Raw genomic sequence first — 25,831 nt, 5'->3', positions numbered from 1 at the left:
ATTTCCGCATGTATAAAACGTTGTATAGTACTATAACGTCGTCGTGCCCTTTCAACCGCGTATATGACATCGCAACTGCTAACTGATATTCGCCAACGACCCGTCTTAGCGGTATTTCTCACATACCGTTGCACGCCGCCACTATTTTTTACCAGCCAGAGCAAGCCATGTAAGGGGAAGCGGACCAATGAAAGACGCCGACACTGACCCCCTCATCCGGTTATCTACTTTCACTGTGCTAGGTTGGTACCTCAGAAACCCTCTACACTTCTTCCTGCTCCTGGCCTCCTCTCAGCCAATTAGATAAGAAGTCAGTCAAGGTAGGCAATTCTATTCGCTTTGGAAGCAAACAAAAGCGACCTCCTATAAACAAGGAGAGCGTTTGATTGGGCTGTCGAAACAATGCTGCTGATCCCCGCCCGATGCTTCCGTTGGCGCTTACGTAAACTTGACGTCATCAGATTGGAATAAAATCAGATGGGAATAGTCATACGTTACAGGATCATGAGGCCCCTTGTTTATTTCAAGTTTGATATTTGCCAGTCAGTGAGCTTTTTTTCGCACTTTTCTAATTACTTATAGAACATATTCGCAGGCGTAAGTTGGAATTGGTTAGCGCAACACAGCGTTAATTGGAGATCGGAGGGAGAGGCCTTCGTTGTGCAGTAGACTTAAAGGGAAGCTGAAAGCTTTTCCAGAAAAAAATGAGTGAAGAGCAGTACGTCGTGGTTTTCAACCCTCTGAATTCGGATATCGCATCGAAATTGAGCGAAAGAAAGCGCAAACATATTTTATTTCGATGAAAAGCGCAGCAGCAGACACGCCCAGCTCGCGCGCCTCGTTTCCGCCTGTGATTGGTCGGGTGCCTCGTGACGTCAACAATGGTGTTCGTCCGAACCGACTGCTGCCGCTACACACGAAGCACGGTGCAAGGTAGTTTGGTGGTGTTTTGCTGAGACGGTCATGCAAAATTTCGAGAGCTTGCGTTTCTCTGAGGAGTTCGGCGTTAAGGCCAAACTCCACGAGAGCGAATTTGCGCGCGACGGTGACGGGCGACGGCTTCGAGTGACAAAACGGGCCGTCGTTTGAACAGATCGCTCGGTGTTGTCGCTCGATCGCTCGTTTTTAGAAATCTAGAACTCGTTGCTCGTCTCCCGGAAATGCTATGAGCGACTAGCCAATAGTGCGAAGCCGTAACTGGATGTACATAACTCAAATACTACTGTTTGTCGCGCGGAACGAGCAAACTATAGAATCTTACACGTGCTAGTGCAAGACCTTCAGAAAAATTTATACTGCTTCTTCAGTAAAATACATCAACTTAAATTGATAAAGCATGCGTCACGCTACTTTCGGCGCGTATATTGCTGCCCTCATACTGGGAAGTCGTCGCTCAAAGCCGTAGCTCGCGTGGTGTTCGGCTTGCAGGCGACGAGTGAACGCGACAGCCATCGCCTCTTTTGTCGCGCTGTCGCTGTCGCGTGCAAGATCACTTGTAAGGGGTTTATACTTTACTCCCTGCATGTACGAGCCGATTGCGAAGAGCCGGACACTCCAGGAAGCAAAAAATGCTGGTGCAAGCACTGCTTTTCGCGCGAACGAAGGCGAAGTGTTAGCATCTCCTTGTGTTGGAAATGTTCTTTGGCGAGTATGTTTTTTGCTAAGCTGCATTCAGCGTTCCAGTGAGTACGTTTCCGGGCAAACAACTGTAGTGTTATGTTCCTGCATGCCTCCTCGTAGAACGTAAGCGGTGATGCGATCTTCGGCATTTGTGCGCTGCCCCAAAGCTGTCGGCAATCTACACAGACGGTGTAGATACGTGAGATGGTCGGTTTCTGTATGTGTGCGGGAGAAGAGGAAGCGCAGCGTCTTGGCGTGAGCAGGCTTTCCAACACATGCAAACTTTACGCTTGCACTGTGTTATGGTAGGTGCATGCAGGCTGTTTCACAACACACGCGCGAATAGAAAATTCGCGGCCCTTGGCGATGAAACCTGCATCAGGGGTGGGAAATAAACATGCACTTTCTATTCAGCGTGCTAATTGTTTTCTTTTTTTAGGAGAACCCAAAGCACGCATTATTGATAAACTCCGTAAGTAATCGTCACCGAAGTGGTTAGAGCACAATACTGTTGTTCTTGAGCGCTTGAAGTTGTTTCGCTTCACAGCAGCCTCCCACTTAGCTGAAAGCTTCTTAAAAATTAAATTATGGGGTTTTACGTGCCAAAACCACTTTCTGGTTATGAGGCACGCCGTAGTGGAGGGCTCCGGAAATTTCGACCACCTGGGGTTTTTTAGCGTGCACCTAGATCTAAGTACACGGGTGGCTTCGCATTTCGCCCCCATCGAAATGCGGCCGCCGGCTGGGATTCGATCCCGCGACCTCGTGCTGATCAGCCCAACACCATAGCCACTGAGCAACCACCGCGAGTTGAAAGCTTCTTGTCTTGCAGGAACTAATGGAACGTCGGAACATCGTCGCGGCCGCTGGTGTTCGTGCGAACGTAGGCTGCACAGAATGCCGGCATGATCGGCCTACAAGTTCAATTGATGCGGCGCACGTCAACTACCGTTCCTATATACACACAAACAAAGGAATGTAGGGTCGAGCGAAGCAGATTAGGACGGCACGCACGCAGAAATGAGCTCGTTCAGGCACGGTCGCGGAGACTGCGAAGGAGGGGAACACCAGTGCTGACGTCACTACGCCGCCGTTTCCGGTCTCCGCTCGCATCGTCAGCGTCAGCAGCAGCGCGCGGCGCTCGACGGGGGGCGGAGCTACAGCGCAATTTTAACCGACGATTGCATCGCTCTTAAGTGAAAAATCCCCCCCCCAAAATGTTACCTTCATGGTTTATAAGGTTCCCGCATCCGTATATGAGCGTCTCATTGAACTCGACATACTCTTCAGCTTTTCTTTAATGTAGGTTCATGAGGATGACGATGATGACAATGATGCTGATAATAATAATAATAATCATGATGATAGAACATATTTCGTGGTTTATAAAGCAGTTTCTGTAGTTTACAAACAATGCTCTTCAAAGTGGACCTTTGACTCGGTAGTCAGCGCAGGGCCTTTTGTCGTCTTTCAAGTCCCGTCTTCCCAGTTGTGCCCTTATTTCTGCGTGCGGTAATAAGCTCTTCAGGAGTTTTTTTCATGTATTTTATTTCCCTTGTATTACTGTTTCGTGCATACCAGAAACTGGTTTGGTTGCAGGAGTCACGCTGAGCCATTCAATGTGCAGTCAAATGATCTTATTTTACCCGTGTACTCCCTCATTCTTGTATTGAGATACGCACTCGAGGCACAGTCGGCGTGCTTAAAGCTTGATATAGAAGCTGTTTTTGGAGTACCGGCATTGGCCACCGTCGCATTCACCGATGTGGTACGTTCTCTTGTTTTGAAAGTAACTGAAGGAGCCCCGCGTGTAGCGCAACTGTGAGAAAGTAAAAGGACAAAGCTCATTACCATACGGTCATATTACAACTTAAAAATATTGAAATATTTGTACGGCATCGAGCTATGTGCGCACTTATATGATGCGATGATGTTCAAAAATTCGTCCCCAATTTTTTTTTAAGTACACGTTTAGTCTTTAGAGCACTTGCCTTCACATCACTAAATTCCGGTCTTCGTTTCTTACAGGGTGTGTCTACAAAAACATTAAGTAATATTTAAAAATAGCTGTTCTAAAACAAAAAGCTGTTCTAAAACAAAAGGCAACATAGCTGTTCTAAAACAAACCACTGATGGCATGTCTCCGAAGGAGACATGCCATCAATGGTGGCGACCATGAGGCGACGGTTGGCGAAGCAAGCATCTAGTCAAGCGATAGCTTAGCAGCATTTTATGCTTGTCCTAGCATTCTTGTTTTGTACAAAATAAATGCTGAAATATATTGACTTCACATGTTAAATAGTGCTCATTAACGAACATTCATTAATTAGCTTCAGCTTTAGGCATTTAGTTTCAGCGGGCTCGTTGTAACCGAGAATGTGAACGAGCTCTCCGTACAAGTCATTTCCCCTGTTGGATCAAAAAAAAAGTCACACTTTCGCCCGAAAGGCGAGGCATCGATTGCAATAGCAAATTCGTAGATAGCTATGCGAAGTAAGGATAGTAGTTTCATCCGTCGTATATTGTAAACGTTCGCGTACTAGCTAAATTAACAAGCACGGTGTCACGAGCCCACAGATAAACATGAACACATCTCGCTCGATGGCCACGGAAACCGTCTGTGAAAACGCTGGAGTGAGAAATCGCGGCAGCACCAGCGAGCGAATTGACCTTCCTGCATTTCTCGCTTCAGCGCTAAAGAAACGTCGAAAGCGCAGCGCGTGCACAGCTACCCGCACTACGCGCACTCAGCAAACATCGCGGATAGCTTTGAAGAGGAGGACTGCGAAGGCGTGCTCTTTGGCTATGTCGCAGATCGCTTTCAAGATACGGTGCCCGCACGGCCGTGCGCCGTAGGCAGCAGCCACCGAAGAACCTCCCCCCCCTCCCTCGCCGCACCCCCGCGCCTCGCTCGTGACAGAAGAGGTTACTACGCCCAACTTACGCCCCACTTATTTCGCTCGCCTTTCTCGCTCGCGCCTGCGGGACTGAACCGCGTTCGCCGGCTCACCTTCTCAAGCTTTCACTCGCACCTACAACATACGGCGGGCGGCGACGATTTTTTTTTTTACCTTGGACTTCATACGGAACCTCACGGCGTTGCCGACGGCAGGAATGCGCCTGGAGTCTCCATATAATTGCAATCGCAATAAAAATTCCGCCTTACCCCCGTAATTGTGCCACAAAGAAATTAGGCTATCAGAGCGCGCGAAGCCGGAACTGAGAGGCTGCAGCGAGCGCAATGCCGCGCCCCTCGAAGCGACGTTCTGCTAAAGTCACCCAGCAGAGGGCAGCCGGCGCACTTGTGCGTCTTGCTCCTCGCTGTCACAAAGCCATCTGCTGGGTGACCTGAGCAAAATGTCGCCTTCAAGGGCGCCACATTGCGCTCGCCTGCAGCCTCACAGTTGCGGCTTCGTGCGCTCTGATAGCTCAATTTCTTCGTGCCACAATGCGGGGGGCAACAGCAATTTTTCTAGATCCAAAAGTGAAAATGACTTGTACGGAGAGCTCCCTTCAATTTCCCAATTGCGATGAGCCCGCTGAAAGTAATGGTTTAGAAGATAATTATTGGCATGTTCTTAATTAACGTCTAATTAAGATGTCAAGTCAATTTAGTTCAGCATTTCATTTGTACAAAAACAGACGACTGCTAGGACAAGCACAAAAAGCTGCTAATCTGCAACTGGCCTCGGTGCTTGCCCTTTCACCCGTCACCTCATGGTCGCCATCACTGACCTCAGGCCTGCGAAGAAACCGCAAATTTATTTCAGAAGGTTATTTTAAAATATTACCTAAATTCTTCGTACAACGACCCTGTATAGAAGACGGTACTGTTTTTTTCACCTATCCAAAATCTGGTACGTGAGGCAGCCATCAGTTATTACGTTCCTACACGTTACAGTCGACGAAGCGCTTGGGACTTTCCAAAGTGGTAATACAAAAAACAGGGGCGCTATAACGTAAAACTATTCCAAACTTTTCCATTCCATTTCTGCTATCAGCCCTCCACGATTGGTCAAAAAATTTTTTTCGACCACCCCCACTTCACCCGTCTGTCACGCGACGTCAGGAAAACCGCGATACCTCCCCATCTGATATGATGTGTACACACTGATTATGCATGATTTGATAGAAAAAAAGAAAAACAGTCATTTGTGATTCGACCCCTTTTCGCCATTAGCCCTCGGCTATTGGTAAATGTTTTTCAGGCTGCACCCACTTCACCTGCCTGTCACGCGACGTCACAAAACCGCAAAGAACTCACCGCGTGTAAGTGACGTGTACGCGATAAAGATGCATTAATATGCCTAACAAAACTGAATATTCTTCGGAATAGCCGCAGGCTGCCCCGTTCCGAAAGTAATAAGAGATGGCTGCCACCGATCGCTCAGACGCTGACTACCGGAGAGCATGGGTGTATTTGTGTATAATAAATCTTCTTGCGTTGCCGTGTAACGTTTTCGAGCACTTTCGGCACGTTTACCCCCTCATTCTGCCAACTCTTCTTTGCTGAGGGTCCGTTTTAGCGTCATTCTGGAGCTTCCGTTGCATGCCGCCGCAATTTTTCGCCCAGCCACCGCAAGCTAAGTAAGGGAAAGCCGACCAATCGTAGACGCCGGCACCACCCTCTTCATCCCGATATCACTTTCAGTGCAGTGGCTCGGCCCCATCGAATCCCTCTCCACTTGAGCGTTCTCCTCGCCTCTTGTCAGCCAATTAGATACGACAAGCCGCTCAGTGTAGGGAATGTTATTCGTTTCTCAAGCAAACAAAAGTGACCTCCTATGAACGAGGAGAGCGTTTGATTGCTCTGTTCAGACAACCCTGCGGGTGACCGCCTCGTGCTTGCGTTGGTGGTTACGCAAATTTGACGTCAGGAGATTGGAATAGAAACATGTTGGAATAGTTTTACGTTATATGGCCCCAATTTTTAACATCCATTGCAACGTGCTGTATTTCTTTACAGCAATGCCTGAAGCAGTGCCTTAATATCACGAAGCTATGTGCCCTACAGTAGTTCTCAAATGACGACTACATCGTAGCACCTCACTACAGCAGCAGCATGATATTTAACTTGTGGGAAGTCTGACTCAGCTGCAACTCTTTAGCTGTGGTTGCTCTCGACATTTACGAATCGCTGCTTTCAACATAAATCCCAAGCACGAAGAAAGTTCGTTTTCCAATCTCCAAAGTGCTGCCCAATCAAAACGGCACTTGCCATCAGAAAACTAAATGTCTAAGTGTTTCTGCATATTTTAAGGTTGTTAAAATTCTTGTGGCAGTGGTACTTACAAAGCACAGTGTCCCATTGGGGCGGTCTTCGGTCTCGTAGCGTCTGCACGTGGCTCGGCAGCCAGCAGCGACGATCAGCTGAAATAAATTTGTAGGTTGGTGTTACGGCTGTGTCCACATTAAGACCAACGGGTCGTCTGTGGCTGAACTGCCGCATGGCGTTCTCCCTCACATCATGAGATTGAGGCATGTACAGTCATGAGCAACCTGAGAGGGATCACCGAATTTGTTTTGAAGCAACCATTATTCGTGATGAGTGGATTCGTACCTGATATCTTAATATTTAGCTCTATAGTTTTCCAAATGATAATTTAGTGTAAGTGAACACTTGTACTCAAAGCACGTGTATTTAGTCTCTGCTGAGACAGTACGATGAGACAACCTGCTAAAGGCAATATGAATGTTCTCTTTCATATTGCTCGAGAGACTACCTACAGAGGATATCTCTTTGCTGGAACCATACCAGCCCTTACATCCCGTGATATCAAACAACCGAACGTAGACCGAACGAAATTGTCATGATTTCATGTAAAGTGACTAATGCTGAAGCGTAAGCTACTGCCGTTCTGATTATTCGCCTGGACAGACGTTATTATGGGGAGAGGGGGAAAGGACTTACGGCGAGCCTTTCCTCATCTCCTGTTCGTGCGAGCAGGCGCGGGTTGGTCGAATGATTTGGCGTCGCGTGCTGCGGAACGATTTGAGACGCTTTTTTCGTCGTTCTTCAAAACATTTACGTGATGTCAGCACATACATGGTAGTCAGGAAGCACCTTTCAGGGCAGAGCTAACTACAGTACGCGGAAACATCTCTTGGCAGCGCAAACATAAAACGTGAATCAGCAACAGCGGTGTGTGTACGTGTTGTGAACTATTTTGGGTGTATCGGTTTTCACTCGACGTAGAGATCCGGCGCCTGAATTGACAGCGTGAATCGGAAAGCCTCCTCGTTATCTGATCACTTGGCATGGGAACTAAAAGATAACAATTGCATGCTCGTGCACGGCCAACCTAATGCGACACCAAGACATCTAACAGTCAATCGTATTTAAAAAATAATTTGCGTAAACCACCGGCATCCTTTCCAGGTATTTCATGTCTAGTAGACTTGAAATCACCATACTACGCCAGCAGCAGCCTCCTGTATGAGGCCCGTGGCGCTGCTCAACACAGCTATCACTGCGGCTGGTAAACAAGCATGACACATATAAGCTAGCTTGGGCTTCGGCGTTGCCTTTTTGCCTTCGTAGGCAGTAATCCGCAAAGGGCATTGCATAAAAAGAATCCGACGGGTATTTTCGAGGACTCAGTTTCATAAAACGGGTTAGTCCATCGTTGAGTATGGCACAAACAATACTGGGAAAAAAACCGCTTTTCACCATCTTCTTCCGCAAAAAAAAACAGAAGGAAAACTGGCTAAAGCAACAGTAAGCCATCGCATGGTCTTTCCGGGGGCTTGCACAATGGGCTGTACATATTTAGCATATCTATAATCCAGCAGCTACCATTGCCTCAGACGCTCGCCCATTCTGCAGCTCGACCACTCGAGAAGTGTGATTCACACTGTGCGGTATACTGCTATTACTTACCAAAACAATTTTATTCGTGGGCGAAAACCTCGTCCTACAAACAAGGTAGTCACGCAAAGTGCCTACAGATAACAATTTGAACGCTTGACAAAAATAAACAAAACAACTTACTCCGCAGCAGAACGCTACCAACACTGTGAGGATCGTCATTTTTCGTAAATGCTATTTCGTGTTAAACCACATATGTAGAATTACAGTAAGAATTCTGCAGTAAGGTCACGTTCGGGAAACAAATTTCCAGAATTACTCAACTGATCTCTAAGGATTATTGTAGGCTCAAACACGCGCGCACAGCTCAATGTGGGTTATCCGCACGTCTCAAGGCCAGCAGAAACTCCGGTCATGCCGACCTAAGTCACTTCAGTCCGTCTCACACAACCGTTCGCCACGCAGAAGACACCATGTGCAAAATATACCACGCAATCGTGAAGAGAAACAGAAACTACCGCCGGGCGTATAACATGGCAGACAACATGTTGCGCTTGCCTATGCCAGTATTCCGACTGCTTACGCAATATAACGGCGCCCATTAAAAAATGGTCTATGCTTATTTCTTTCGTCGAAACCAATGATGATGCGGCAAAATTATGATAGCGTTCGCCGATCGTTCTCACGTCTTAATTATTACAAGTGTTCCATTAGCGCGGTCGGAAAAAGACACCAAGCTACACACAAGAATAGGCCACCCCAGCTCTCATTTGGTTAGTTCTTATACTATGAGGCAGATATAGTGCTGTTCCTTGATGTACGTAAGTGTTATAGTGCATGTGCCATACTTCAAGCTGCGCACTGTCATTGGGCGTGTTACGCTTGTTAAAAAGAACTCAGTGACTTTACACTCTGTGAAGGAAGATGACCAGCGAAGCTGTGTATGTAGGCCCCTTAATGGCAAACTGCACCCCTACCTTGGGTCGGCCTGGCATTGTACTATCTTCGCGATTTTTTTGCTACCCGTGGACGCGATAGTGGGGAAAGTAGAACATATAACAGCTTCGCTGTAAAAATTCCGAGACGTCGGCGTATAGGGATGGTAACCATGCTTCACGAGTAAGCTTCATTCACTGTTTCGATACTGCGGCCACCTTTAAGGCTGAAAGTGACTCTGTCTGTACATCAATTACTTCATAAAATAAGTTCCTTGTTGTCAACTTGACCAAGCACGTAATGTAGAAACGTGAAGTTTTTGTCTAGTCGGCATTGAATCCTTTTTGGGTACCTAAACACCATAAATCACAATAAGGTCTAGTGACAAAACGGTAGACGTCTCAGACCTGAAGCGCGTGTACTTTTGTTCAAGTCCCGAGGCGCTCGTCTTGGTGCCATCCTTATAATCTACAAGTTACGCTGTAGAGAAAGAATACGGCACTCTGACTCTCGACAAGTTCTGCTAAACTATGTATTTGCATGAAAAATTGGCTCAATCTCGAAGGATCACAGCCCTCCTTGACACTGCAATTCGCTAAAGGAAGTCTTAGAATGGAGGTGTGGCATGGGACTCCTTGCTGGCTTTTATATTCTCGCTATGCCCTTCCCTATTACAAACTGGAAACTTAGAAGCACCATCGAATGCTCACTGATAATTTTGGCAACTCAATTCGAACTCTTGCTGCTGTATAAGCTGGCCTATCATTTGTGATAACGAGTTGACTCGCATAAGCCTTTCAATTGTTCAGCGTGTGTCGCGTCATGCACTCAAATCTTCCTCGCGCATGTTTTTGTGTGTTTGTTGCTCCACGCTGACATGCCGTTCTTGCGCCACGTTCAAAAGAAGAAACAAGTGGATACGACCAAATGTTTAAAAGTGCTTCAAGGTCGGATCACTTGTCTTTATCGTCAGCAAATGAAGCTAAATGCAGTATAAGCTGCCTGTTGTGCGTAAAGCCCCCATCAGGGCTGTCTAAAGTGAGAGAGCGTTGCCCTTCCGACACCCCTGTTGCCGCCTTTTGGAGGAAGGTGGAAAGATAAAATTTCTTTTCAGCATGCGCTGTCAAGTGTACAAGGCATCTCTACTATAGGGGCATAGCCATGTGTCTTGCACAACTCCCCTTTCTGTTGATTTTGCCCCGAAAGCGTGAGCGTATGCTTTGTTGTCGCCTCGCCGTCAAGCGTTTAAGTAGCAAACCGCTCCCTCGCTTAGTACACGGCCTATAGAGGCGCCACTGATGGCCACATGGCGGGAGCTTTCGAAATCAGGCTCGGGATGTAGCAGCAGACGAGAACACGTTGCAGCAAGAAGGCTTGAAGTTCGTACCTGCCATTTTCCTTTTTTTCGTGTGCCAGAACGCTATTTCAGCAGTGACAGATGCAGCATAGGTGCGGGTCTCTATGAGAGCTGAAATGTGCACGATGTTACCGGAGTTTAGGACAACCGGGAAGTTTACCGGAGTCTAGGGCGTGCCGCAGACAAACACAACGAAGCTCAGTTATGCGAAGTGGAGCTCGTGTTAAGTAGTCGCTTCGCTTTGTTCTATAAATGCCATGCCTTGATCATTTTTCTTTAATGCTACTTTTGCTGTAATCCTTCTTCTGTACCTTGATATTAGGCACTTGTCGCTGGTTCAGACTTATATGTCAAATGACTCCGCACGGTGAGATAGCTGCGCACATTACAGTGATCTTGCTGCCCGTGAGTACACGTGACATCGGTGAATAAGTGCCCTCAAAGTCCTCCCAAGGACAGTAATTGGGAATTTTTTTAACTAAAATGTGTACAGCAGGGAACGAAGTCACCAAACGCAGGGCACAATAAAAGCGCGTGTTAGAGCTGCGCTGCTGATGCAATACGGCAGTGTACCTCGACGAACTGACTTAAGCGCTCCAGTTTTCGCTGTTTCATATTCCCTATAGTCAATTGCTTGGAACCCTACAGAGCTAAGGAATTTCCAGATTCTTCTTTCTTTAATGTTAAAGAAGACAGAAGCGTCACGATAGATTTAAATGTGGAGCAGCGCCAGCAATTCGCAGATGGGCGTTGGCGGCAAGCCCTGCTTTAGTCCTTTTCGGTGCAGGCATTGCACTGCTACACCGCAAAAGATAATAAATACAAATCATTTAAGTACAAAATGAAGTACACTCGCAAGAAGGCTCTTAGAAAACAAACCACTCTGCGTGGTAAGTTACCTCAGACAGTAAAAAAATGTTAAGACTTCACAAACATGATGCGAATTTTTAACTGATAATCGAACAGAAATATCATATGCAAGCAGCTAACGGCAATCTTCGCCCTGTGCTACCTTTTTTCTGACATATTTCTCAGGCAACCACACTATCGAAGGTGTGCTCGAGTGAAACGACTAAAGATGTTATAAAAGCAGTTGCCTGTAACCATTCCCATAGAACACAACGGGATGTAGACCCATTACAAAGGGGGCGAGGCGAAAACCTCGTACTGAATGAAGCAAGTACCAAAAGTTCAAGATGCGCGAAGTCACGCATAAAATAGATTTAAAGAACTAACTGCGTCACAGGTGGTGCGACGATTTAACAGGCCGCATAAAACCAACAAAAGCAATCCTCGAAAATAAGAGCAGCTTTAAAAAACAACGCGATGCACTCGTACAGTCGTGCACCCTAGCTAAAGCAACACGGTTCAAAAGCGGCACATGGTAGCAGCACCAAGCGGCATTCAGAGCCTGAGGATGCTGATTATATATCGCATGCTGCACTGCGGAGAAATCAAACCAAAACATAGGTAGGCCATTCTGAACGTCGTCGTTTACCCGTATACATAAAATGTCATAAATTTACTGCAGGGAACTGTGGTGCTACTGTCTACGGGAGCTACAAGCAGGCCCGTTAAGCCAGCATGGCAATGATGGGTAGCACATGGATTTGATTACACTTCGTATTTCTGGCTATAAAATCGCTTTGGTGACTTTGGAAAGTCCTCATTATCGAGAAAGCACTGCGGCGTTATAAAAATATAAAGAAACCTTATTCAAGTACTCCGACCGTGGCATTCGTACACAGGACCTCTAGCACAGAAACGCAATATTGCAACATTACGCCATGGACGCGCGGACAAGCTTAACCTCTGCATTTGGCAGCGATTATGCGTGCTTGCAGAGTCTTATTACCCTTTGTTTAAAAAAGAGTACGAACTGCTTTGAAATTTAGGCCAATTTTCGTCCAGATAAATTGAAGTCAACGAAGCCAAATTAACATCTGAAGCCCTAAGCACGAAGATTAGTCAAATCTCTGTACTACCCATCATTCTGATGGAGTCTGAACGATCGTAGTGGTAGAGTTCCATCTAGTAACTGTAGGAAACTATGCCCGTGTACACATCATCGAGTGTAACGAAGACCGAGATAACAAAATAAATCATGAGAACAATAAAATTACCAGCGAACGGCGAATAATCGCTGCCGTCCTGCGGCCGTGCCATTGCTTCCGCTCATGAAGCCTTGCGGGGAATGATTAAAACCGTGTCGCTGGCAAATTTTTGCAGGTATTTGAGCTCCCCACCACGCAACAACTGTTCATCGACATACCTTGAAGCTTTGGCCGTCACACACATGCGACGTGTGTTGCTTGTTTCGCTCCAAAACCGTGAACGAAACAGAGCAACGCGAGCAGTGACGCAGAAACTTATACGGAGATCGGCTGCCTTCTTTCCCGGGTTCACTAAGGAAAGCCGCCACCAGTGGCGCGTCCGTCGGCGCGCATTACGCATATAGTCAGCCGTGATGAGGGCTGTATGTCTTGCGTCCCCTTTTTTTTTTCGTGTACTCTGTTTATGTATGGTATCTAAATGTGTTACGTAAATAAATTCAGATGTGTCCATTTAGCACAGTTGTGCTTCTGAAGGAACCACAGCAGTCATTTCTGAATAATTCCCGTATTCCAAAACGTTTTAATGTCAGTAAACTTCATAAGAACAAAATCCGCGTAATAGTTGATGCGAAAATATTATTAGCGAAGGCCAACGACCAGCCAGAAAACGTTCTTTCGAACAAAAACCTTTGTGAATTCGGTCCCTGACTTTTTTTCTCAAGAAAATAGGCAGGTACGACGTGTTTCTCGCACTGATGAATTTTCGCCGCCGACTTACAAAGTCTGCTGCATGTGCGCCGGGAGTGTTGCCCTGATAGAAGAATTCATGCACGAATGGTGACACTCACCTCAGGAGTCACTTGCACGTCCTTTGTCTTGCACTCCTTTCTCTTAAATGTATGTTTAGGGGGCCTCTCTGGTGCTGCACGGTGAGAAAAATGAAAACACCATAGTAAAGCGTCTGAAGAATATCTGAGATTTTTTTTTATCACAAGTTAATTTTGAGAGCGACAATAGTCCATCGGAGATATAGGAACATATATGCTGATAGCTCTGTCAAGAAAGTAAATTCTGGGATTTTGCCCGCCAAAGCCGCAATCTGATTATAAGGTGTGCCGTATTCGGGGGCACCGGATCATGATACTGGAATAGTCCTTTAAAAAAAGCCGGTGTGCAGTGCCCATCTGCGTTCGCGCATTACTTGTCGGCCTGAGCGATCGCTCTTTCTGACGCGCGCGCGTAATCGCGTCGCGAATTCCACGCGAGCCACCGCTGCCTGCCGAATGTAGCTCAGCGGGGGCCGCTTCAGCGAGGGTTCCCATTGAAAAGGCTCGCATTCAACGCTCCTGGAAGGAGTGATAGCTCATGCCGACAAATAATACACGAACGCAGATGCGCACTGCACACCGGAATCGACATCACGCGAGCTTTAGCGGCGGGGAACCAAGTTGCGCTGGCGTGCTTTTCGGCTCCCGCTCGCAGAGGTGCGTTACGTTTGCTCACCTCTGTACATAGGGCTCGGCGCCATACTGCTTAATAACCATAGTTCCGTCACTCATTACAGTGTTCACATTACGCACAGATATTCCACCGTTACCGTTGGTAAGGCGTGAGTTGCTGCAAGTAGCGCTCAAAAACCACGGACGACAGAATATCAGAGACACGTGTACGCTACGCTCGTCGTTGTTTTTCACGAGCTACCTGCACCGAGGCATTTTAGCTGTAGTATTCGGTTCGCTTCGTTAAATCAAATATTGCAAAATGCTGCTTATTCTGCGTCACATAACGGTGCTATACAGGAGGCAAGTTTATCGTACTTATGCATACGAATTTTCTCAATTTCGGTAAATAAATCAATGCTGAACCCTCGGGTCCTGAAGTATATGATAGCAGCTTAGCCCGTACTATGTCTGATGTACAGCTAACGAGAAGCAGTGCGCATAACGTTTAAAGTACCCCTAACTGTGCAGTAAACAAGATTCCGTGTGTGGTTCAATGCAGCAGCTCTCCTTGAAGGGTTTAATAATACCACTCGTCATATCGCAAAAAAATTCCACAGTTTTGCCCGAAAGGCGAAGCATCTATTACGATAACAAATTAGTAGACAGCTATACGCAGTAAGGAGAGTAGTTTATCGGCCATATAAACTTATAAACTTTCGCGTACTAACTAAATTAAGAAGCATGGTGCCACGCGTGCACAAGCAAACATGAACAGATCTCACTCGATGACCGTGGAAACTCGCTGTCAAAACGCGGGAGTGACGAAGCGCGGCAGCAGCAGCGAACGAACTGACCTTCGTGCTGCATCTCGCTCCACCGCGAACTAAGCGTTGAGTACACAGTGCGCCGAAAGTTTTGAGCCCTCCGCACATCTACACTCTGTACTCAACGCAGTTCGTTTTCAAGACAGAGCCCGCGTGGCCGCGCCATGCGCAGCAGCCGCTGGCATATAACGCGTCTCCCCTCTCTCCCTTTACCCCGGTGCCTTGAGCGCGACGAAAGACGGCACGCTTCCACGCCACCCTCCTCCCTTGCGCCCGCGAGATTGAGTCACCATCGTCGGCTCACCCTCGCAAGCTTCACTTGCACGTACAGCATACGGCGCGTGGCGCCGATGTTATGCACTTCGACTTGATACGGAACATCACGGTGACACCGACAACGACGGCGGCGACGACAGTATATATGTGCCTGGAGTGTTCATATAATTGTTTATGCAATACCACCGAAATGATTCAGCTCCCAGGACATGAAAGCGCAATTTAATAACGTGAGCGAAAATACAAGGGCAGTTCTACAGCGAAACTGTATGTAGCTACCCTGCGGCGATGGTCGATGTCCGTCCGTCTGCGCATCGCGTTGACACGACAAAATTTTTGCCTCCGGTTTCTCGCGAATGCTCTTTAGCTCTTTATCTGATGTAGGTGTCTTGGAAAAAATTATACTGAAATTGGCCCCTAAGACGACTCTATGATTACGCTGAATTTCACTTACTTGTCGTAATTAGTTCACAGTTAAGTTGCAAGCGTTACAGAACTCACGTCTGTTGTGAATACATGCTCATCTAAGTAGGGAGTATGGTTACAAAAATAGGCTATAACTCTTGTTTTATCAGAACTATCTCTAAACAAATTACCTGACAATTAGCCGCTAAGACGACTCTAACATTACGCCGAGTTTCATTTACTTTTCATAAATAGGTAGTCAATAGTGAAGTTGTAGATATTGTGGAATTCCTATCTACTATTCTATCTATACGCGGGGCTCTACGGGAGGGAAACCAATAGCCCCGTGTCTGCCCGCTAGAATAAAACTCTAGTCCTTCCGAGTTTCATTCAGCTAATTACCTAGGAAGTATGTTAAATCGCAAATTACAAACAAACGTGTTTCGTTTCGTGCATTCTTTTGAATGCACCCCGGTCAACGCATGTCGTCACTGGTGTCGAGGCTTGGTTCAGCGGCCACCAGCGTCCTGTACACACTGTCACGATCAGTGGGCGTTATGTGGTGCTGTTACATCATACTCGCCTGGGAAACATAATAATAATAATAATAATAATAATAATAATAATAATAATAATAATAATAATAATAATGTATACACAGATGCGTCGATTGATATGGAAAACAGCACACGTTCCTGCTTCACAAAGTGGAAGGGCTGGGTTTTTTTTTTTTAAGAAAACGACGAAGTGTCCTTTTGCCTGCCTTTATCTGGTGTGAGCATTGGAGATAGTAATTCTTATAACGCAGATAAGTCGATCAGAACAACTCATATGGTAACTTCGGCTGGTCAATTTCGGTGTGCTCCAGACCACTCGCGCGCGCTCCGACCCCTGGCGTCCGAGCAGTCGTCGACACTAAGAGCGTATCCCGCCACCTTATCCTAACCGGTGTCGGCGTCGGTTCACCGTAACCAGTGCCTGCTCGGCGTCTCAACGGATGTTCTTGCCACCCGCGAGTCCACGCGTTCCAGGTGGACGCACCGGTGGGAGCACTGGGATATTTCGCTAGGCTAAATCAGGCGGTTACTATAGCAACGTGACTTCGCCTCTTTCTTGTCCTCCACCGAGTGCGTCACACGTGCGGCTTGCGTGCTTGTCCTCGGCCACCGAGTTCGAGGAACGCCGGATCTGCCCGACCCTGATTCGCAGGACGGAGGCGACCAATCGAATATACCCGTAATAAGCACTAAAAACGGGCGAAGTAAGTTTCAATAAATTTAAATGAGGTATATATCCTGCCGTTTGGATATTCTTTCCTCTTCTGTCTTTCTAAAGCACAACACGAAATATAAAACTGTCCTTACGCCGTTCTTGACATGTGCCGCCCATGCAGACTCCAACTTTCTGCAACATGTAGCCTTCGAAACCAAAGGAATAGGTCAACTGAAAAAGAAAGAGAGAAAGCAGTGAAAGAACAGTAACATACAGTGGTTGATTTATTTATTATATGAATGATCGTGGTATTGATCAACCGGGCTTAATATCCCAGGTTAGCACCTCGACTGCCCGTACCGGCGGCCTTCGGATGAACTTTAACGAAGCGACAAACAGAAATTCAAGCCCGTTAGCCTAGTTTCGTGTTAGCTCACCATCGCCATGCGGCCGTCTTCGTTTGAAATCCAACCAGCAACCGTCGAGCTTTGTATGTAGCAGCGCGCCACAACCCCTGAGACGAGCCTGATGCTTACGTGAAACTGTATAATTATCCCAAAGGCTCAAGCAGTTTATTTATTTATTTATTTATTTATTTATTTATTTATTTATTTATTTATTTGAGATGCTGTCAAGGCCCGACCAATTACAGAGAGGAGTGGGGAATAAGGCTATATATATTTGCAGTATATGTTGACAAGAAAACTGGTGTACAGCAGTGCTGAATTAATTGAAATCTGGGGTTAGAGCGATGGATGGGCAGGAAGGCAGTTGCTCTCGACGCTTGTTCTAGATATAAAAGATTTACTGAAAGCATTCGTACGTCACGGTTGTACGTCAACACTCAGGCTGTGTTCTAACAGGGATAAAACGCAAGTAGATTGATTAATGAGAATTTCCTTCAAATCAGAATTGCAATTATATATTTTCTGAAAGAGAAGGATAAACAGGAACACTTTCGGCGTGCAGAAAAGTCAGGCATGTAGCATATTCTTTTGATAGCTCCGACCCAAGCCTCACGCGAATAACCGCAAAGAATGTAAGAACTAGCACGATCCTTTGTGTTCTCAAACGCATGATTTAGGGATGTCTTACTGGTGTTTCTAACGGTGGAAGCGTACTCTCACTCGAAGAGACAAGTCTTTTATGAAGTGCTAATCTCAGCGAACGAAGTGCAGATCTGAGAGGGAGACAGAGGAAAGGGAAAAGGCAGGGAGGTTAACCAGAAAAAAGATCCCGTTTGCTACCCTACGCTGGGAAGAGAGGGGAGGGGGAGGTAAAGTGATAACAAAGTAGAGATAAAGAAAGGAAGGAGCATAGACACACAATCGGTCACTGTCACCGCATACTGTTACCGCACAGTACAGTAACACTTGCAGCACTATCAACATCTGTTCAGGCTACAGCCGCTTGTCCAATTCTGTTGCCCTCAAAAACCGCAACACTACTCTCGTCGCCCTATGCTGCGATGGCTTGTGATGGCGGCATTTTAAAATAAGTTCCTCTGTGAGAGGTCTTCGGTCAAAGCGCGCTATCGCGATTGCAAGTGATTGTCTCTGTAAATTATAGCGAGGACCGTCACAAAGAAGGTGTTGAAGCGTCTCCTTGTTACCACTGTCCTCACACGAGGCGTCGTCGGCCCATCCAATTCGGTAAGCAAAAGACTTGGTGAAAGCCACCACTAGCCATATTCGACAAAGCAGGGTAGCTTCGCGACGGCAGAGTCCAGCTGGAATGCAAAGGCGTAGAGAGGGGTCAAGATTATGGAGTCGGTTGTTTTGAAAACTTCCTGCGTTCCACAAGGAGAACGTGAGTGCCGAGCTGAGGTTCCGCTGCAAGTGGCCATCTCTATAGAGATGAGCTGCATAGCAGTTAGGAATCGTAAAGCGCTGGATACTTTCCCTCCCTTGTGCCAGTGCATAAGCACTGCCGACGCTTCAACGCTTTGCCACCCACTGAAACTCAAAAAAGCGATTTGTATTTCACTAGTTTCCACAACTCGTCTTCAATAAATCTACATATGTACTCTGTTTATACGCCCAGTTTCCGTTTGTACTCCCCATCAGATATTCGTGTAAACAAATTGCGTCATTATCACCCCAAGCTTTTTATAAATAAAGCTTCTGTTATATAAAGCTTCTGTTGTTTTCACCCGGTGCAACGATTTCATACATTGCATACACGCTCGTTATCTACGCAACACGTTTATCTCTTTGCAATGAAAAAAAAGTCTGGCTAGGGACCCTTTCATGTCAACACGAACATCATCAACACTCATTTACTCTCCAGTCTCTACAGATGTCTGCTTTTCGTTAAATCTTATGTTGAACAATTTTAAGGTTCAACACTCGCTGCTTGCTCGTGAAATTTTTTGCAAGCTTTATTCTTATCCTCCAAATTTCGACCTTGTAAGTGAAGACTGGTGAAAAGAAATAATTGTAAGCTTTTCGAGGATATTGGTATAAGCTACCGCTCATGACCTGAGCTGATTTGCTGGCGCATCAATATAATTTGGAGTGCGAAGCTAGATAATGAACGATGACGTATCCCGGCAAGAATCTCCGCGGATCTCAGGGGCGTTACATGCTACGAGCCGAACCTAATGAGGAGTGTCCAAAATGTGGCGGTCATAACCGACCAGTGGAATAGCTTCTGGAGCTAACAGTATAGAATAGCACGGCCTCCGAGATTGGGGTTTGTTACTCCGAGAGAGCCTACGCGTAGGCCTGATTTCGGCATCAAATAAGGGTGAACTGCGACGTGGGAACTACATCTTGAGCTGACAGTTCACGGTTAAGCTACGGAATTACATCGCGAGCGCGAAGAAAGAGCGAGCCAACTAGAAAATACACAGGGGCTCTTATCATTCGAAAACCATGTTATTCAGGAAACAAGGCACAAATGCTTACCGCATATGCAAGCTACATAGTGTTTCATCGGTCTTACGACGCCATCAACAAAATACATATCGGCAGTGAACCGCGATATCGACGTGTCGTTCACGCAGGCATCTCTGCCGTTCTTAATCAGGATCACGTGGAAGCCATGAAGCAGCGGCGCCAGTAAAAAACTGGCTGCAAAACTCTTTCAGAACCTTGCCGACAACGAAGCAGATATAGCAGAAACACGTCCATTGTTAAATATTTTGATGCACAATATAAATAGGAAAACTTACAGCACACATTGTTCCATTGGCCACCGGCTTACCGTGACAGAGACAATTCTGTGATACTCGTTGCTGTAAAAAAGAACAATTGCGTCTGTAAAGTTCTTTAAACGTTTAATCGTGACAACGAAAACTATACCACCTCAGTCCTGTAATTGTGCATGCCGAGTGCATCGCGAGTCGGATAAATCAGAAATGCTCTTTAATCAAACCAAAATGATTTTAGGGCTAACCTCTCTGCCTTTCCCAGCCAGTTTATCTCTCTCTCCCTCTCATTTCCTTGATTATCGCCGCTCCTCAACTTTTATCGGTCGAGTCGTACCAATCCTAAGTCAGAATCATGACAGCACTAGTTATTTCGCGTTGTTGCAAAGCTATCAAGGTCGGAGATAGTTTTCAACAAGCCAGATGAAGACGTGGTTCACTCTTTGATCGTTATCTGAATAGTCCGATTAACAACGAGTGTAATACACGCTGTCACCACACGCATTTCTTTCTTCAGTTCTGCAATGTCGCGGTGGCACTTCGAACTTTGTAAACAAGTCATCATGCGTATAACTCTTTGTTTCCATTTTGCATAAATAAACATTATTTATAACCATTGTGTCTTTGTAGTAGTACCACTCGTATAGTTGTTACTGTGCAAAGTTATCGTTTTTCTCTGTCATTGTAAGCCCTCCGTTATCGAATCTCTGAATATCAACTATCGTCTATATGCATCCGATACAACGCGCCCTTAAAATTCAGCTGCAACGTATAATCTTAAGGGACAATACAATTGACATTCTGGTGTCTACAAGAGGTCTAGAATAACAATAATAGCAATATATTTGATTGATTAATCGAATGATCGCTTGATTGATTTGGACGTTCCAAAAGAACTCGGGGCTATCAGATACGTTGTAGTGGAAGGCGCCGGAATAATTTTGACTTACTGGGGTTCCTAACGTGCACCTAAATGATACCACTACGTGAGTGTTGTGTACTTTTCGCTATTATGAATGAAGCCCCAGGAGCCGTGATTCGAACACTCCACCTCAGGCTCACCCGTAGCCATGGTGGGTAGCTTAACAATGCAATTCTTTACGTGGAAGTGAAGGGGAACTTGTCATTTCCAGGTAAATAAAGAATGCGAGAAAATCAGCAGACTGACGGTTATAGACGCTAACAAAATCTAAGTAACTCAAATGAGTACTCTTACCGGAACTGTTCGTGCATTATGATACTTCATTGTGCACGGATGGTCCTCCCCTGTTGTGAAAGTACGTGCAATAATAAGCCCAAAATGTAGTTCGTCACAACTGCAGATAGACAGTTGATTAAATAACGGCCAACAAGTTTCGCAACAAGCATTCTCTGTCAGTTCGAAATTTGTAGAAGACAAATGCAGTACAAATGTTACACTGTCCAAGAAGTCACTTATGGATGCTTTCTTCAAAGCCAACAAAGCAGGTATTTTGCGGTTAACTGTAAATATGTGCGAGTGTACTCAAAACGTGCATCTCGTATAAAAGAGAGTGTCTTTTAAAGCATATAAAGTTTTTTCGAAATATTGCTGTCAAGGCTGCATTTATACAAAGGAGCCCCTAGGTGAGGCCGACATACTTTTCAGCTAATAACGTGAGCTTCAGAAGACGAATTTAAAGAATTATTTTTTAACTTCTCATTAGTGCCTGGGAGCAGTGTTTAGGTGGCCACTTCAGAGGCAGACACATATTATAGCACACTCATTTTTAAAAAGATCTTGATAATCGCACATGCATCGAGATGTTCATCACCGAATTTCAACGGTAGATCCGCTCTACATCGGCGAATATCTGAACTTTTAAACAAACAATAGTACATCAAGTATTGCACAAGAGCACGCTTCGTAGAAAATGGGATGTTTTCCTTATCTTACAAGCTCTTGTCCACACATTATCATGTCCACTGGGGGAACCTCAGTGTCCATCACAAGTGTGTGTGTGTATGGGGGGGGGGGCATATCATACAATTCGTCCATTGCGGTCGTCAACTTGCTTTCCTAGTATTAATGTGCTCTCGCCGCAACATTAATAGAATACCAACTAGACAAATCAATCATCCTTCTTATAACGTACCGTAGTTGCATTGGCAAACATCCTCTCAATGTTACCGTTCGCTACGCAGAGCAACGTCAGCGTTGCTTTAATTCGCTTCCTGGCGCATTGCCGGCATTTACAAACATGTGACTTGCGGCGAATTGCCGTGCAATGCGCCATTGTTGTTATATATTGTAGAATGAGTGAATGAATAATTTCTCCTTAACACGACCCCAGTGCACGGGACACTGGTGTTATTTTCTTTTGTTTTTTTAATACCGCCCCCCTTTCAATTTGTTTGTTTGTTTCTTTCTTTCTTTCGTTCTTTCCATTGAGTCCCCCTTTGAAATACGGTAACCGCGGCCGGGATTAGATCCCGCGACGTCGCACTCTACAGCGCAACTGCATAGCCGTTAAGCCACCGCAACGGGTGTTATCGTGTAAACGTGGCTACCTAAAAATCGAAACGCTTTTGTTGACTCAAGGCTGCGACGCGCTAAATTTATTATGTGTTCGTATATGTCGGTTTTCGCTTGACTGTTAAGGGAAAATGGCGGATAAACTTTATTTATTTATTTATTTATTTATTTATTTATTTTTACATACTGCAACCCTTCTATGGCTATGACAGGAGCGCGGAATTATACAGTTGTATAGCACACAGAAAGTAAAAATATAAGCAGCACGAGAGATAACGTCATAAGTAACATCACCAATAAAAAAGATAGATCAGTAACATCCACGTTTAAGCAAGAAATCGTCCAACCGAAGAGAACAAATGGCACCAGGCAACGAGTTCTAATATTCTGCGGTTAAAGTGACAGAACCACAATTAAACGTATCAGGTCGTTACCGATGGGGTGCAATATTAAGATGGTCAAACCACCAAGATGAGGAAGGCTCCGCAAATTTTATGTACGTAGTAAGGTAAGAAGTGTTCGATGAATTAAGCAATGAGTGTATGAGCTTTAGGGAGACGATGTTCCGACGGATGCTGAGAGTAGTTATGTTACTCTGGAAAGTTAGGAGACGGGAAAAAGCTGCTATCATAACGACGATAGATGAACCAGATAGCTATTAATAATGTTGATAATATCATATGTTACATCGACATCTCATTGCTCAGTAAAGGCGGGCAGCATTCAATAGTTTATTACTATACTATACTATACTATACTATAGGAAAGGGCGAACAACGGGGACAAATTAGGTTTAACTCCATATTCATAAATGTTTTCTCCGCATGCAAAAATCTGGATTGATTAAGTTTTACCCCAATACGAAGGACCCTAAATGGAAGCTTACTTGAGTGCGGGCGCGAAAGGGGCGTGTACAACGTTATTCAACAGCGACATATGTAGGCACCTGAGCCCGTACTCACCAAAAGCTATGAAAGAAACTTCCAGCCAATCTTCATGCTGGATATATTATAAGAGAAGATGACCAGTGCACTAATGAACTGAAAGCTTTGTAGTGACTCGCTCATTGAGCATAGCAAAACTAAAGTTCACAGGAGGGCGGAATAGTTCAAGTATTGAACAGTGGCTTAACGAAAGATGTCTCAGGCCCCAACCGAAGGCATCCCTTGTTCGGCAACTGTTGGTTCATTTTAGTTAGGTTTTATATTGGTCTAAAAATGCAGAAATCTTCGGGGAAGCGGGTGGCATACTTACTAATTTCGGCACAGGACCCGCCATTGCAGACGCCGACCACGTTTCGATTTGTAAGCCTTGTCTTTCTAATCTATAAACAAACAAACAAATAAACAAGAACTGGGGCTGTATCTGCGTTTTAAGCACCCCCTCCAGCATTTGTGTTTCACCTCCAGGTGAACTTACCAAGCACGTCAGTCCGTAGGGACGATTTCGTTTGGTATCGTCCGGGCACTTATACGTACATCCTTCCACAATTTCCTGCGACAATGAAAGAATAAAATGCTCACATCCAGTTTTTCTTCTTCCTTTGGCTTTGAGGTGCTGCTGTCAACACAAGGTTTTGGCATAGCACAAAGGGTTCCCGTTATCACTGCAAAATTCATCACCTGCAGCTACTTTGCCTGCTAGTGAACACCCTTGGAGACTTCAAGGAGTATGCGCTGCGCGGATTATTTAGCGCAAGCGAAGCTACCATTTTGTCTCGGCAATGATGGTTCATTTAAGTGGTACCGCTCTGCCAAAGTGTTTTGTTGGTGATGCAGTACAGCGCACAGCCTTGCAACACTGTGGGTCCGTCATCTTCAATATTTTTATTATCTATTTATTGTTCCCACTCCCTTCTGTAACGCCCTATGGGCCCTGAATATATTCAAATAAATAAATAAATAATCATGGTCTTCATGGTCAACCTATTCATGTCAACTTGGGCGCTATAAATGCGTCCCACAGTCACGTCAGTTATCCACTGTCTTGCGTTAGATAATTTAAAGCCACAAAATATAATTAGTTATATTTTCGCGAATACCTATATACGCCAGTAAACGTTCGCGCCACTATGCGGCTTGCTTTTTCTATGTACTTAAGCTATGCTTCGCACCCTCTCAGTTCCGTGTAGCATTTACCATGAGTAAAATTTAAATAATGTATGAGACGCTCTAGAACCTACCTTGTAAGTCTCTACGCAGAGAAGTTAGTCATTTAAAACTTCTAGCGTTAGCACGTTCTCGCATTCTTCCTTACAGTTATTGGCCCACCTGCAAAACTGCAGTTCTTACAGTCATTACAGCTTTCTTTTTATTCTTAAAACTTCTTCGTTGCCGCGTTTTATGCGTTTTGTCGCCTTCCTGTCCTTGTTTCATTTCGTAGAATGAGCACCCATAAAATATGTTTCTGTAAGGTCTAAGAAAAACGTATATGCATATGCATTACAGAATATCAGTGTCATATTTTGATGGCTGATATTTCTTTTTTGTCACTACTGGTAATTTAACCGTGTCATAACTGTCATCGAGTGCTTTTCACCTGCTCTTTATGTGTATTTAATAAAAGCAAAGAAAGGTGTGACTACGATGCTAGGAGCAGCGAAGGCGGGGGGGGGGGGGGGGGGGGGGACGGGGGGGGGGGGACGAAGAGAACATGTAGGGGGCCATGGTGTAGAAGGATGATCACAGAAATTCTCTATTTGCATTTCAATTAGGCTCGCATGACCTGTAGGCATCTCTCCTAAAAATAAGGTATCCGTTACGCAGCATCCGCGTCACATTGTTGAGAATGACATAACAAAATCTAGCTGAAGTATAGAAATAGTAAATTGTAGGGGTTTCCATGATATGGCCACAGCAGATGCATACACTAATTCGAGCACATTTTGCAACTGCTAGGCATCGGCACCTTGCGCCTTGATGGTGTCGCCTAAACTTTCAATTTCTGCAAGGTAAAGTGACTTCTTACGCCGTACTTGCTGTAACGATCACTGTCATGGCACAAGCCTTCCGAGGGCTTCCAGCTGGAATCTGCGAAAAGAAGTTGCCTTATGCCATGCAGTATAGTTCATAAAGCTATCATACAACGCAACGATTGGTAAATGTGGAGCGTGCCACGTACCATGATAACGGCATATTCCTTTAGAGCAAGCCCCAGTAAGCGTCACAACCGGCTCTCCTGTTATGCTAGCCGGATACCACTCCATCTGCAAACATATAGGAAATGTGCGATTCAATTTCATGCCCTGCTCGC

General features: G+C 45.5%; 1 protein-coding gene across 2 annotated transcripts in view; it reads right to left on the bottom strand.

Moving 5' to 3' along the window:
• Positions 1-3,146: 3,146 nt before the first annotated feature.
• Positions 3,147-25,831, bottom strand: part of LOC142575978 (uncharacterized) — a 41,912-nt gene continuing 19,227 nt past the window's right edge. For both annotated transcript variants that reach the window (XM_075685845.1, XM_075685844.1), the window contains exons 9-18: positions 25,700-25,784; positions 25,547-25,608; positions 23,999-24,073; positions 23,834-23,903; positions 21,302-21,351; positions 20,110-20,172; positions 17,087-17,165; positions 13,624-13,697; positions 6,913-6,990; positions 3,147-3,439 (exon numbers count right to left, since the gene is read on the bottom strand). In XM_075685845.1, coding sequence (XP_075541960.1) covers positions 3,323-3,439; positions 6,913-6,990; positions 13,624-13,697; positions 17,087-17,165; positions 20,110-20,172; positions 21,302-21,351; positions 23,834-23,903; positions 23,999-24,073; positions 25,547-25,608; positions 25,700-25,784 — 753 coding nt within the window. In that variant the 3' untranslated portion in view covers positions 3,147-3,322. The remainder of the gene's footprint in view (positions 3,440-6,912; positions 6,991-13,623; positions 13,698-17,086; positions 17,166-20,109; positions 20,173-21,301; positions 21,352-23,833; positions 23,904-23,998; positions 24,074-25,546; positions 25,609-25,699; positions 25,785-25,831) is intronic.

The sequence above is a fragment of the Dermacentor variabilis genome, chromosome 3, assembly GCF_050947875.1.
Source record: "Dermacentor variabilis isolate Ectoservices chromosome 3, ASM5094787v1, whole genome shotgun sequence".
Taxonomy (NCBI): domain Eukaryota; kingdom Metazoa; phylum Arthropoda; class Arachnida; order Ixodida; family Ixodidae; genus Dermacentor; species Dermacentor variabilis.
This window is presented reverse-complemented; position numbering and strand designations above follow the sequence as displayed.